At 43.4% G+C, this 15,677-nt stretch overlaps 1 protein-coding gene across 2 annotated transcripts in view; it reads left to right on the top strand.

The window, feature by feature from the left end:
• Positions 1–15,677, top strand: part of LOC126251487 (cationic amino acid transporter 4) — a 217,610-nt gene that overhangs the window by 170,327 nt on the left and 31,606 nt on the right. For both annotated transcript variants that reach the window (XM_049951942.1, XM_049951943.1), the window contains 2 exons: positions 3,140–3,471; positions 9,298–9,543. In XM_049951942.1, coding sequence (XP_049807899.1) covers positions 3,140–3,471; positions 9,298–9,543 — 578 coding nt within the window. The remainder of the gene's footprint in view (positions 1–3,139; positions 3,472–9,297; positions 9,544–15,677) is intronic.

Raw genomic sequence — 15,677 nt, 5'->3', positions numbered from 1 at the left:
GATCAATTGCTTCGAACGTCTTCCTGTCAGGACACCTTCGTTCTGGAAATCTGTCTCGATACAAACGTACCGCGCCACGGCTATTGCCCCGTACTAATCCATACATCAAATCGGCATCTGCCAACTCCGCATCTGTAAACATTGCACTGACTGCAAAACCACGTTCGTGATTAACACTAACTTGTTGATGCTACGTACTGATGTGCTTGATGCTAGTACTGTAGAGCAATGAGTCGCATGTCAACACAAGCACCGAAGTCAACATTACCTTCCTTCAATTGGGCCAACTGGTGGTGAATCGAGGAAGTACAGTATATACTGACGAAACTAAAATGAGCTCTAACATGGAAATTAAGCGTTTCCGGACACATGTCCACATAACATCTTTTCTTTATTTGTGTGTGAGGAATGTTTCCTGAAAGTTTGGCCGTACCTTTTTGTAACACCCTGTATATTGTGAGGCTACAGTGAAGATTTCTAGCTCTTTAAATAAGTATCTGCAGGATGATCTTGGATGAGCTCCAGAAATTATTCTGATTACACGCTTTTGTGCAATGAACACTCTTTTACTCAATGATGAGTTTCCCCAGAATATGATGCCATACGAAAGCAGAGAATGAAAATAGGCGTGGTAAGATAATTTACTCAGATGTCTATCGCCAAAATTTCCAATGACCCTAATAGCAGATGGAAGTCAGAAGGCGTGAGATCCGGGCTGTAGGGCGATTGAGGAGAAACAGTCCGATCAAGTTTTGTCAGCTCCCCTCGTTTCTTCAGTTTCCAGCGGTTAGCACAATACGCTTCAGAGTTGATTGTTGCATCGTGAGGGAGGATGTCAAACAGAATAACCCATTCAGAGTCCCACAAAACCGTCGACATCACTTTACCGGCCGAGGGTGGAGTTCTGAACTTTTTCTTCAGAGAGGTGGTGCGGCGCCACTCCGTGTGTTTCCGTTTTGTTGCCAGTTCGAAGTCATGAAGCCATGTTTCATTTCCTGTGACTTACTTCCACCTCCTGATTTTGACTTAGAGCATTGACTTGTCCATTGTGAGCAAACATCGTGCACTGGTGGAATGACCACAGTTCATCATATTTGCAGTTCTTGAGTACAGTAACATGGGTCATTCTACATTAACGCGTTTAGACGATATTCATCAAACTCCAAAGATCTTCCTCAATGTAGAGAGTCACTCATGTCAAAACGATCCTCCTTAAAACGAGAAAAACCATTTTCTTGCGGTGCTCTGTCCAGTGGCATTATTCCCATGCACAGTGCAAATGTTTCTGGCTGTTCCGCAACTGTCACCTCTCTACTGAACTCATAGAATAGAATATGTCGCAAACGTTCCGGATTTCCCCACCCGAAATTCCATTTTCAAACGTCCACACCTCCATTCACTATCTACAAATGAGGAAAATGACAATATGTAAACTCAAATAGCAAGTGCGAACTACAAATAAAAAATGACAATCTATAAAGAAACCCATAGCAAACGGAATACCAACACGCAAAACAAAAATGTCGTGAACTTACGCACCAACCTAACAATATACACTATGTGACCAAAAGTATCCGGTCACCTGGCTGAAAATGAGTTCCAAGTTCGTGGCGACTTCAATCGGTAATGCTGGAATTCAATATCGCGGTGGCCCACCCTTAGCCTTGATGACAGCTTCCACTCTCGCAGGCATACGTTGAGTCAGGTGCTGGAAGGTTTCTTGGGGTATGGCAGCCCATTCCTCACGGAGTGCTGCACTGAGGAGAGGTATCGATGTCGGTAAGTGAGGCCTGGCACGAGGTCGACGTTCCAAACCATCCCAAAGGTGTTCTACAGGATTGATTCAGGACTCTCTGTGCAGGCCAGTCCATTACAGGGATGTTATTGTCGTGTAACCACTCCGCCACAGACTGTGCATTATGAACAGGTGCTCGATCGTTTTGAAAGATGCAATTACCATCCCCGAATAGTTCTTCAGCAGTGAGAAGCAAGAAGGTGCTTAAAACATCAATGTAGCCTTGTGATGTGATAGTACCACGCAAAGCAACAAGGGGTGCAAGCACCATCCACGAAAAACACGACCATACCATAACACCACCACCTCCGAATTTTACTGTTAGCACTACAGACGCTAGCAGATGACGTTCACTTGCCATTCATCATACTCACACCCTGCCATTGGATCGATACATTGTGTACCATCACTCCATACTGTTCAATCGTCCAATGTTTACACTCCTTACACCAAGCGAGGCGTCGTTTGGCATTTACCGACGTGATGTATGACTTATGACCAGCCGCTCGACCATGAAATCCAAGTTTTCTCACCTCCTGCCTAACTGTAATAGTACTTGCAGTGGATCCTGATGCAATTTGGAATTCCTGTGTGATGCTCTGAATAGATATCTGCCTATTACACATTACAACCCCCTTCAACTGTCGGCAGTCTCTGTTAGATGAGGTCGGCCTGTACGCTTTTGTGCTGTACGCGTGTCTTCACATCGGAAACAGTAGACCTAAGGATGTTTAGGGGGTGAAAATTGTGATATCAATTATGCCACGGCATAGTTTCAAAGATTGGCACTACCACGAGACACCGACGATAGCGCCCTCTAGTTGTTGCTGTGCGGCTCTACAAGCATCGCTACAGATTCAGCCCATTTCATCAGGCGCAGCCAGCCAGGACACTTCAGCTTCGCACCTCATTCCAAGTTATGTATTCTTATTGCTTGAGTAAAGGGGATTAAAATTCATACAGCAGTACCAACGTGTTGTACCTTTTCCTGTTCCTGTTCCTTACCCACGCGCGGCCTCCCAGGGGGGATACAAAAAAAAAAATCTCGCTTACAGACGTATGACACAAGTGATCCGCATCACCTGACCACTCTCGAAGTCCGTGAGTTCCGCAGAGCGCCCCATTCTGCTCTCTCACGATGTCTAATGACTACTGAGGTCGCTGACATGGAGCACCTGGCAGTAGGTGGCAACACAATTCACTTAATATGAAAAACGTATGTTTTAGGGGTATCTGGATACTTTTGATCACACGGTGTAGGTTCCCCTGGAGCTCAGACTGTGACTGAGCAGATGGTGCTCAACAAGCTTCAGGAATGGTAATACGGTACAACTGTGCCCACAGCGACGTCAGGCGAGGAGGCGATGGACCCGAGCGTGTCGATCCCGAAGGCGACGATCGTGTCGATGTCGGTGGTGACGCTGAGCTACGTGCTGGTGAGCGCGGCGCTGACCATGGTGCAGCCCTTCTCGAGCATCGTGCCGGACGCGGCGCTGCCCGAGGCGTTCGCGAGCCTGGGCCTGCCCTGGGTTCGCTGGGCCGTGGCCCTGGGCGCGCTGTCCGGCATGACCACGACGCTGTTCGGCTCGCTGTTCGCGCTGCCGCGCTGCATGTACGCCATGGCCGCTGACGGGCTGCTCTTCCCCTGCCTCGGCCGCATCAACCAGCGGACGCAGGTGAACGCCGTCTATCGTACTCACTGTAGCACCACGTTCTCCTCACTCCTAGCTGTGCAAAACTTGCTGCCGATGACCCATGGGCGTCTGCAGATATTTCCCAAGAGGAGCAAGATTCTAAAATTGCTATCTTTCTTACAAAGCTGATTCGCTGAGTTTGACAAGGTGTCACGCCCTAAGAACGAATTTTGACAGGAAGCACACCAAACTTATTGCATGTGAAACTACAGATTGGTGTCCAATCAGTGTTTTTAGGATAGACTGCTCTGATGAAAGTGAAGAGACAAATTAACTTTAAAAAAAGAAGGCGTTGCAGCTTTAACGCCCTTTAATAATACTTTGTTTACTAATAGGACTTTACATCCGACCTTGTTTATGGATTTATTGCTTAATTTCATGCCTTCTACTTTTAGCAGAGGCTAAAACTGGACGATGTCTATACACAGAGGTGACCGAAGTCAGGGGACAGCGATATGCAAGTATACAGATGGCAGTGATACGGCATACACATGGTACGAGGGTAATCCCGAAAGTAAGGTCTCCTATTTTTTTATAAGTACATGTTGTTGTTGTTGTTGTGGTCTTCAGTCCTGAGACTGGTTTGATGCAGCTCTATCCTGTGCAAGCTTCTTCATCTCCCAGTACCTATTGCAACTGACATCCCTCTGAATCTGCTTAGTGTATTCATCTCTTGGTCTCCCTCTACGATTTTTACCCTCCACGCTGCCCTCCAACACTAAATTAGTGATCCCTTGATGCCTCAGAACGTGTCCTACCAACCGATTGCTTCTTCTAGTCAAGTTGTACCACAAACTCCTCTTCTCCCCAATTCTATTCAATACTTCATCATTAGTTATGTGATCTACCCATCTAATCTTCAGCATTCTTCTGTAGCACCACATTTCGAAAGCTTCTATTCTCTTCCTGTCCAAACTATTTATCGTCCATGTTTCACTTCCATACATGGCTACACTCCATACAAATACTTTCAGAAACGACTTCCTGACACTTAAATCTATACTCGATGTTAACAAATTTCTCTTCTTCAGAAACGTTTTCCTTGCCATTGCCAGTCTACATTTGATATCCTCTCTACTTCGACCATCATCAGTTATTTTGCTCCCCAAATAGCAAAACTCCTTTACTTCTTTAAGTGTCTCATTTCCTAATCTAATTCCCGCAGCATCACCCTACTTAATTCGACTACATTCCATTATCCTCCTTTTGCTTTTGTTGATGTTCATCTTATACCCTCCTCTCAAGACACTGTCCATTCCGTTCAACTGCTCTTCCAAGTCGTTTGCTGTCTCTGACAGAACTACAATGTCATCGGTGAACCTCAAAGTTTTTATTTCTTCTCCATGGATTTTAATACCTACTCCGAACATTTCTTTTGTTTCCTTTCCTGCTTGCTCAATGTACAGATCGAATAGGATCGGGGAGAGGCTACAACCCTGTCTCACTCCCTTCCCAACTACTGCTTCCCTTTCATGTCCCTCTACTCTTATAACTGCCATCTGCTTTCTGTACAAATTGTAAATAGCCTTTCGCTCCCTGTATTTTACCCCTGCCACCTACAGAATTTGGAAGAGAGTATTCCAGTCAACGTTGTCAAAAGCTTTCTCTAAGTCTACAAATGCTAGGAATGTAGGTTTGCCTTTCCTTAATCTAGCTTCTAAGATAAGTCGTAGGGTCAGTATTGCCTCACGTGTTCCAATATTTCTACGGAATCCAAACTGACCTGTTTATTTCTACAATGGTTTACATCAGTTTACAGCTTGAACATTGAACTATTTTTTGACATAATCACCATTTCTGTTGATGCACTTTTTTAGACGTTGTGGCAGTTTTTGTATGCCCATGTCATACCAGCTCGCCGCCATGCTGTTTAGAAAGTTATGAACCTCTTCTTTCATCTCGTCGTTGGAGCTGAATTGTTTCCGCCCAAACGTTCTTTTAACCTAGGGAACAGGTGACAGTCACTGGGCGCCAAGTCAGGACTATAGGGTGGGTGGGTGATTATGTTCCACTGAAACTGTTGCAGGAGAGCAACGGTTTGCCGAGCAATGTGTGGGCAAAGGGTTCAGTTATCTATAATGAAGTACTATCTGAAAGAAGCTGCATAAATATTCAGTCAGATCTTGATAAGATATCAACATGGTGCAGAGAGTGGGAACTTGCTCCAAATGTTCAGAAATGAAAAAAATTTTGCACTACACAAAACAAAACAAAAACTTAGTATCCTCTGACTATAATATCAATGAGCCACTGTTGGAATTGCCCAATTCATGCAAATATCTGGGTGTAACACTTTGTAGGGATATAAAATGGAATGCTCACATCGTTTCAGTCTTGGGTAAAGCAGGTGGTAGATGTCAGCTTATTGGCAGAATACTGGGGGCATGTAATCAGTCCACAAAAGTGGTTGCTGACAAATCACTCATGTGATCCATCCTAGAACATTGCTCAAGTGTGTGGGACCTGTACCAGATAGGACCAACAGGGGATATTGAACATATACAGAGATGGGCAGCACAAATGGTCATAGGTCAGTTTAATCTGTTGGAGAGTGTCGCAGAGATACTGAAGGAAACTGAACTGTTAGGCTCTTGAAGACAGGCATAAACTATCCTGAGAAAGTCTATTAACAAAATTTCAAGAACTGGCTTTAAATGATTTCTCTAGGGATATACTACAACCCCCTATGTATTACTTATACAGGGATCTGGAGGATAAGATTGGAATAATTGATGCATACACAGCGCCATTCAAACAATCATTCTTCCCGCACTCCATATGCATATGGAACAGGAAGAAACCCTTATAACTGGTACAATGGGACGTGCCCTCTGCCGTGCACCTCATGGTTGTTTCCAGAATATACATGTAGATGGAGAACAGCATTAAGCAGTACAGAAACAGTTTTCTACTATTACAGTATATAGATTAAATGTCTATGATTTGCTTGTCTTTTGTTAAAGTATACCTTGACTTTTACCACATCTCTGATAGTTCTCCTTCCCGGAGGCATCTGCAAAATAAAGTGAATGAATGAATTTGATATGAAGTTTTTGCCTTCTTACTTTCAATATATGAGAGCAAATGCTGGTCACAGTCATGCCCCATAGTCATAGGTGTGCCTCATAGCCCTAATAAGATCACCAGACAAAAAAATTAGTCACCCCTAGAGACATCATTACAAGCATCATTTAATAACATTTAGTTCTGCCCCTGGACTTGATAACCACCTTCATTTGTCTAGTAATTGAGTCCACAAGATTGTGCAGGTATGTCACATACAGATCAAGCCCCTCAGGATTTGGTTCCATAATTCGATCAAATTGTGGAGGTGCTGATTTCAAAATTTTACCTGCTGTTCCAACATGTCCCACAGATTTTCTATGAGATTCAAGTCATATCATTTTGCAGACCAGTCAAGATGTAATAGAGTGGAGATGTGTTCAGAAAATCAGTCGCATATTCTTTTACCCCAGTGAACTTCCCCATTATCATCTTTATGAGCCTGTGTCAGCTATGGCCTCATGTGAGATGACTGACTTGAAATGTTCATTGCATGCAGTTCCTGTCACAATGTTCTCTTGCTGATAGGTTGAAAGGGACTTTCATTCACTGCCTGCAGCAATTCCTGTCAGGTTTGGAAGCAATTGTGATTCACCAGCTGTGAACTGCTTCCCCAGTCCCTCTCACTCATGATCTTTTCCCAATCACAATTCTGACATTGTGTTTTGGTGCCACATGTGTTACACGACTGCTTATAGACATTTTGAACAGTCCATCATGAAACACAAGCAAAACCAGCAACTTCATGGCCACAAGTACATCCAAACACCGTTGTCCTTTCTGCCACTCTGTCACTCTGTCATTTACCAGTGTTTATGTACAATGTCCACTTGAAACATGAATATCTGACTGATAGCTACCACCTTATGCTCACATAGAGACAGTGCATGTGCAGTTGAGCCTGTGACTTGACTGCTGCGCTATCTGTAAAAATGAACATTTAACGACCTGCCCATTTGTTCTCAACTGTGACCACCTCCAAACTGTCAATGGCTCTGCATCACAATTTGACCAGTAAACAATAAGTCAACATGATTTGACCAACTTGGATAGTCCAGTTCTTTCCCCTCACTTACACAGTATTGACACCTGTTCTCAAACATGTACTGTCTACTATGAATAGGTGACATGATGAGTTCTAACACCATTGGGTTGTATGCTATGAGATAATTATAAACTACACTAATGGTGGTAACAATATATTCAATGTTCACATTAATTCATTTGTTTTATGCCTATTCATTTCTGTTGTTATGATTTTCTTTAATTTATACTAGCCAGCAAGAGATTATACACTCCTGGAAATGGAAAAAAGAACACATTGACACCGGTGTGTCAGACCCACCATACTTGCTCCGGACACTGCGAGAGGGCTGTACAAGCAATGATCACACGCACGGCACAGCGGACACACCAGGAACCGTGGTGTTGGCCGTTGAATGGCGCTAGCTGCACAGCATTTGTGCACCGCCGCCGTCAGTGTCAGCCAGTTTGCCGTGGCATACGGAGCTCCATCGCAGTCTTTAACACTGGTAGCATGCCGCGACAGCGTGGACGTGAACCGTATGTGCAGTTGACGGACTTTGAGCGAGGGCGTATAGTGGGCATGCGGGAGGCCGGGTGGACGTACCGCCGAATTGCTCAACACGTGGGGCAGTACATCGATGTTGTTGCCAGTGGTCGGCGGAAGGTGCACGTGCCCGTCGACCTGGGACCGGACCGCAGCGACGCACGGATGCACGCCAAGACCGTAGGATCCTACGCAGTGCCGTAGGGGACCGCACCGCCACTTCCCAGCAAATTAGGGACACTGTTGCTCCTGGGGTATCGGCGAGGACCATTCGCAACCGTCTCCATGAAGCTGGGCTACGGTCCCGCACACCGTTAGGCCGTCTTCCGCTCACGCCCCAACATCGTGCAGCCCGCCTCCAGTGGTGTCGCGACAGGCGTGAATGGAGGGACGAATGGAGACGTGTCGTCTTCAGCGATGAGAGTCGCTTCTGCCTTGGTGCCAATGATGGTCGTATGCGTGTTTGGCGCCGTGCAGGTGAGCGCCACAATCAGGACTGCATACGACCGAGGCACACAGGGCCAACACCCGGCATCATGGTGTGGGGAGCGATCCCCTACACTGGCCGTACACCACTGGTGATCGTCGAGGGGACATTGAATAGTGCACGGTACATCCAAACCGTCATCAAACCCATCGTTCTACCATTCCTAGACCGGCAAGGGAACTTGCTGTTCCAACAGGACAATGCACGTCCGCATGTATCCCGTGCCACCCAACGTGCTCTAGAAGGTGTAAGTCAACTACCCTGGCCAGCAAGATCTCCGGATCTGTCCCCCATTGAGCATGTTTGGGACTGGATGAAGCGTCGTCTCACGCGGTCTGCACGTCCAGCACGAACGCTGGTCCAACTGAGGCGCCAGGTGGAAATGGCATGGCAAGCCGTTCCACAGGACTACATCCAGCATCTCTATGATCGTCTCCATGGGAGAATAGCAGCCTGCATTGCTGCGAAAGGTGGATATACACTGTACTAGTGCCGACATTGTGCATGCTCTGTTGCCTGTGTCTATGTGCCTGTGGTTCTGTCAGTGTGATCATGTGATGTATCTGACCCCAGGAATGTGTCAATAAAGTTTCCCCTTCCTGGGACAATGAATTCACGGTGTTCTTATTTCAATTTCCAGGAGTGTAGTTACACACACACAAAAAAAAAACAAGTCTCTCTGTTTCAGGTTCCCATAATTAATTTAGCCATATCAGGTATATGCACTGGACTCATTGCTGCAGTATTCGACTTAAAGAAACTTGTTGAATTCATGTCCATTGGTACACTGCTGGCCTACACCATTGTGAGTGCATCAGTAATTGTTCTTCGCTATCGACCACCCACTCCTGAGGAAACTGCTGTCTTGGGGCTGGAAATAACATCAGATGACAGCTCACAATCCAGTTTTGATCTGAGCTGGCCACAAGCTGAGGTAAAACCTACATTCACAGGATACATTGATAATTTATGGAAGCTGTCTTGTACTTATTAGCATAGTAAATTTAATTTAGATATAAGTTGCAGATAAGAACTTTCCCAGACCATGACTCAAAACCACATCACTGCCTTTTTTGCATACTGTTCATTCAGTTTAGCCAATTTCAAGAGATAGTTATAGACAGAATATTTGAGATGGCTTGTGAGGCAAACTCAAGTGGCTCGACTGAAGAGCACCATCCCTAAAAATAATAATCTGTGTTTGAGTGTAAATCTAGAATTAAAATTTAAACTACCACAAAGTTTGGTCCATATCATGATTTAGATTTTGCTATACAGCATATGATAAAGAAAAAGTTCTATCTTTACTACATTGTTGTCAACTTGTAACAGTTTTATGATTACCACATTGCTATAGTTAACTTCTAATAGAAATGTAATTGTAATTTTGTTTATCCTGTAGGTCATACAATGTGTGCAGAGAAGCACATGATGATACAGGACAAGTAAAAAATGGAGACACATGGATAAAATGATTTTGACAGTGGTTTTATAATGATACAAATGTTCATATAATACATGTGTGCCAAGAAACAGAAAGGGTATAGGTGGATATGTTGTGAAAATTCAGAATTGCACACTATTTCTAAATAAGTTCACTTTATTAAGGGAAAGAAACATATAAGTAAATAACATGGAAATTCAAAAGAACCATATACATTTAAAAATCCATTACTAAAGTAAAACAGTAAAGGTGACACACTTCTGTATTAAGGTGTTCAGGTTTACACACAAGGTACAGAACATGGACAGAACAAATTTTTATGTTTCAGGATATTCATCTATACTATGACAACACTTCAGAAATAAATACTTATGGACAGCAGTTTTAAATTTTGAAGTGTCTTTTTATTGTTTTAATGTTATTAGGTAGCTTACTATACAGTCTGTTTCCTGTTTGCAATGCTCCATTCTGTTTTAGTATTGTGTATGCATGTTGAGCATGTGTATCCTATTTTCTCCTTGTGTTATACAGATGGATACTCTGGTTAGTCAATACAAGCCTGTTGCTAGTTTCTAAGATTTCCCTAAGAAATACTATTACTTGTAAGATATATAGGGGTGGTAGTGGAAGGATGTAAAGTTTCTTAAATAAGGGCTTGCATGAGCTTCTTGTGGAAGCATTTTCTTTGGTTCTTACAATTCTCTGTTGACATATAAAACAACTTTTGCTGGTGGTACATTTCCCCAAAAGATTATGCCCTATCACAGCAGAGAGTCTGCCTGAGTGAATTATACATTTTTCAGTGTCTGTTTTGATGTGCAACCAGAAAGAATTTTGATAGTATAACAAATGGTATTCAATTTATTTGTAATGTATTTTGCATGTTGGATACATCTTAGATCTTCTGGGATCCATATTCCAAGAAAGTTTGTAGAGCTTACATTTTCAAGAGCTCTGGTAAACAACTCTATGTCTCATGTTAGTGGGCATTTATTTTGCACTGTGTGTAAGTGCACTGTAACTGTTTTTTCTACATTTATTATTAAATTGTTTATAAAAAGCCAGCCTGTAATATGGGAGGTACACTTTTTAATCTCATGCAGTAATTTTTCTCTGGTCTCTTCTTTTATTATCACATTTGTGTCATCTGTGAATCTTATGTAATTGTGATGTGGACTGGTCGGTTCCAAGTCATTTGGTACACCGTGCTTAATGCTCTGCTTTTCTGAGCAGTAGGACTTTATCTTGTTCCTTTCTCAGATAGCAAGCTCAACTACTTGCTCTCTGTTTTGGAGATATTATTTGATCCACTCACAGGCTGGGCCCCTAATACCTACAGATTCAGGTTTCTTAAGCAAGATGTTGTGATTGATGGGGTTAGAGAGGTCTAGAAATATGGCTGAGATATGCTCTTTGCTGTCTATTGCATTTAAGGCTTCATTTAGGAATGCAAAAATAACAGTCTCAGTATATTCAGATTTTTGGAATCCATGTTGCATATTTGAGAAGTAATTACTTTTTCTTTGAAACTGATTAGTCTTTTACAATAGAGTTTTTCAATTATTTTGGAAAACTCCGATAGTAGTGAAATAGGCCTGTAGTTTGATACTTCTGTTTTTATCCCTTACTTGAACAGAGGTTTTACTTTTGCTGTCTTAAATTTTTCTGGGTCACCCCTTCTGATAGAGAACAGTTACAGATGTTGACAAGTGGCCTGACTATGAGGGGAGCACATTTCTTCAAGACGTAGTCGGGGAAATTGTCAATACCAACAGAGAATTTGGTCTTCAGCTCTTTGATTATAGCAAATATTTCCTTTTCATTGGTTGGGTACAGAAAATACACTCCTGGAAATTGAAATAAGAACACCGTGAATTCATTGTCCCAGGAAGGGGAAACTTTATTGACACATTCCTGGGGTCAGATACATCACATGATCACACTGACAGAACCACAGGCACATAGACACAGGCAACAGAGCAAGCACAATGTCGGCACTAGTACAGTGTATATCCACCTTTCGCAGCAATGCAGGCTGCTATTCTCCCATGGAGACGATCGTAGAGATGCTGGATGTAGTCCTGTGGAACGGCTTGCCATGCCATTTCCAGCTGGCGCCTCAGTTGGACCAGCGTTCGTGCTGGACGTGCAGACCGCGTGAGACGACGCTTCATCCAGTCCCAAACATGCTCAATGGGGGACAGATCCGGAGATCTTGCTGGCCAGGGTAGTTGACTTACACCTTCTAGAGCACGTTGGGTGGCACGGGATACATGCGGACGTGCATTGTCCTGTTGGAACAGCAAGTTCCCTTGCCGGTCTAGGAATGGTAGAACGATGGGTTCGATGACGGTTTGGATGTACCGTGCACTATTCAGTGTCCCCTCGACGATCACCAGTGGTGTACGGCCAGTGTAGGAGATCGCTCCCCACACCATGATGCCGGGTGTTGGCCCTGTGTGCCTCGGTCGTATGCAGTCCTGATTGTGGCGCTCACCTGCATGGCGCCAAACACGCATATGACCATCATTGGCACCAAGGCAGAAGCGACTCTCATCGCTGAAGACGACACGTCTCCATTCGTCCCTCCATTCACGCCTGTCGCGACACCACTGGAGGCGGGCTGCACGATGTTGGGGCGTGAGCGGAAGACGGCCTAACGGTGTGCGGGACCGTAGCCCAGCTTCATGGAGACGGTTGCGAATGGTCCTCGCCGATACCCCAGGAGCAACAGTGTCCCTAATTTGCTGGGAAGTGGCGGTGCGGTCCCCTACGGCACTGCGTAGGATCCTACGGTCTTGGCGTGCATCCGTGCGTCGCTGCGGTCCGGTCCCAGGTCGACGGGCACGTGCACCTTCCGCCGACCACTGGCGACAACATCGATGTACTGTGGAGACCTCACGCCCCACATGTTGAGCAATTTGGCGGTACGTCCACCCGGCCTCCCGCATGCCCACTATATGCCCTCGCTCAAAGTCCGTCAACTGCACATACGGTTCACATCCACGCTGTCGCGGCATGCTACCAGTGTTAAAGACTGCGATGGAGCTCTGTATGCCACAGCAAACTGGCTGACACTGACGGCGGCGGTGCACAAATGCTGCGCAGCTAGCGCCATTCAACGGCCAACACCGCGGTTCCTGCTGTGTCCGCTGTGCCGTGCGTGTGATCATTGCTTGTACAGCCCTCTCGCAGTGTCCGGAGCAAGTATGGTGGGTCTGACACACCGGTGTCAATGTGTTCTTTTTTCCATTTCCAGGAGTGTAGTTTTGCTATTTAGGGAGTAAAATAACTGATGATGGTCGAAGTAGAGAGGATATAAAATGTAGACTGGCAATGGCAAGGAAATCGTTTCTGAAGAAGAGAAATTTGTTAATATCGAGTATAGATTTAAGTGTCAGGAAGTCGTTTCTGAAAGTATTTGTATGGAGTGTAGCCATGTATGGAAGTGAAACATGGACGATAACCAGTTTGGACAAGAAGAGAATAGAAGCTTTCGAAATGTGGTGCTACAGAAGAATGCTGAAGATAAGGTGGGTAGGTCACGTAACTAATGAGGAGGTATTGAATAGGGTTGGTGAGAAGAGAAGTTTGTGGCACAACTTGACTAGAAGAAGGGATCGGTTGGTAGGACATGTTTTGAGGCATCAAGGGATCACAAATTTAGCATTGGAGGGCAGCGTGGAGGGTAAAAATCGTAGAGGGAGACCAAGAGATCAATACACTAAGCAGATTCAGAAGTATGTAGGTTGCAGTAGGTACTGGGAGATGAAGAAGCTTGCACAGGATAGAGTAGCATGGAGAGCTGCATCAAACCAGTCTCAGGACTGAAGACCACAACAACAACAACAAAGTATATCTGGAATGATTTTTGAGAGTACACTGTAAATTTTGATTTATAGGATGTTCATCTATCCCTGTAAAGTAGGAATTATATTTATTTGCAATTTTTGTAGGTTTAGTTATCACAGCCGACTTCTCCATTACACAGTTAATATTATGGAAATCTGTCTGTTCTGCTGCAGTTTCCTTCCTTACTATATTCCATATGGCTTTCATCCTATTCGTGGATTTTTTTTATGTATACGTCATTTGCCATTATCTTTGATTGTTTAGCAACATTTTTTGGAGATCTTTTTACAGGTTTTGTAATAAGTGTCAAATTCTGGTTACACAATATTTTGGACAATCTGTGTTGTAATCTGTTTTTGTTTGAGGATACTAGAATCCCAGAAGTGATCCATTCTTTTTTGTTTTCCTTGTGTATATTTTCCTCTGTGTTGGAGGAAAGCACAATTCAAATTAGTAGGAAAAATTACTGATAAAGTTACTATATTTTCCATCTGTGTTAGCAGTTACAAATCTCTTACTAGTTTCCTTTCCTCAGGTAATGGAGAAAGTGATTTATATTTTCATTACTGTGTTTTCTACTGGAGGTAGCTGCAGCTCATTTTCTGTTCTCAAAGAGAGTTTTTGAGCTGTGTGGTCCCAAAGCCCGTGTTTAGTGTTTCTATTTTATGGTTCATTTCTACATTTACAAACATCTGATCAATGGTGGTAGATGAAGTCTTTGTGACATGAGTTACTGTTTATATAGTAGATTTCATGTTAAATGTTTGCAAGATATTCAGTGATTCATTCTTTTCTTTGGTGGCCTTTGCAAAGTCAATATTAAAATCGCCACATAGAATAACTCTTATGTTTCTTTGTGTTAGCCTGTTAAGTAAATATTCCAAACTTTTTAGGAAAGTATTTATGTCACCAGTTGGAGCTCTGTATAAACAAATAATGGCTAGTTTAGTGTCCACTATCTCAACTCCTGACAGCTCTACATCTTTTTCCTTCATTACATCAACAGTAAATTTTTATATTTACAAAGTTTATATTATTTCTTACGAATACACAACTGCCACCATGTTTAAGAATTTTTCTACAGATATAACCACCTAGCACAAAGTTAGGTAGGAACACAATATGTAACTTGTCCTCATCAAGCCAGTGTCCTGTGAGACACAATAAGGAGGTATTTTTAATTAGTTTTCTAAGAGGATTTGTATTTCACTTACTTTACTAGTTAGTGACTGCACATTTTGATGAAAAAGAACCAAGTTCATACTTTTCTGTTTTACCTGTGAGTTTAGAAATAAGATGTTACTGTGACTTATCTGTGAGTTGGCAGGCTGATTTTTCAAATTTGTATTTTGCCTTTGGCTCCTCCTTAAGCTGTGCTGTACTGTTGCTCCAGTTGTTGTTTGGTTCTGCTACTGCTACTGTTGTTGTTGCTGCTGCTGCTGTTGCTGCTACAGCTTCTAATGGTGGTGTTGCTGGTGTTTCACTTATTGCTGGTGTTTGGCCCATTTGGGGTGTACACTTGCATTAATAAAATCTCACATTTGTCTTGGAGGGTTGTAGCTTCACTGACAGCAGATTTCCCATTTGAGTCTCCAGGTAACACACACTTCTTGTCCTTGAGAGGTATGACTCCTGTATTATCACACTGCACATCTGAGATTTTATTTACTACATTTAAAATTTTTGTTACTATAACATTTTTTCCAAGTTTATTTAGATGAACAAATGCATGTATTGTGCTACTAGTATAATGCACACAAATATAGTGTTGC

The sequence above is a fragment of the Schistocerca nitens genome, chromosome 4 (genome assembly GCF_023898315.1).
Source record: "Schistocerca nitens isolate TAMUIC-IGC-003100 chromosome 4, iqSchNite1.1, whole genome shotgun sequence".
NCBI lineage: Eukaryota > Metazoa > Arthropoda > Insecta > Orthoptera > Acrididae > Schistocerca > Schistocerca nitens.
This window is presented reverse-complemented; position numbering and strand designations above follow the sequence as displayed.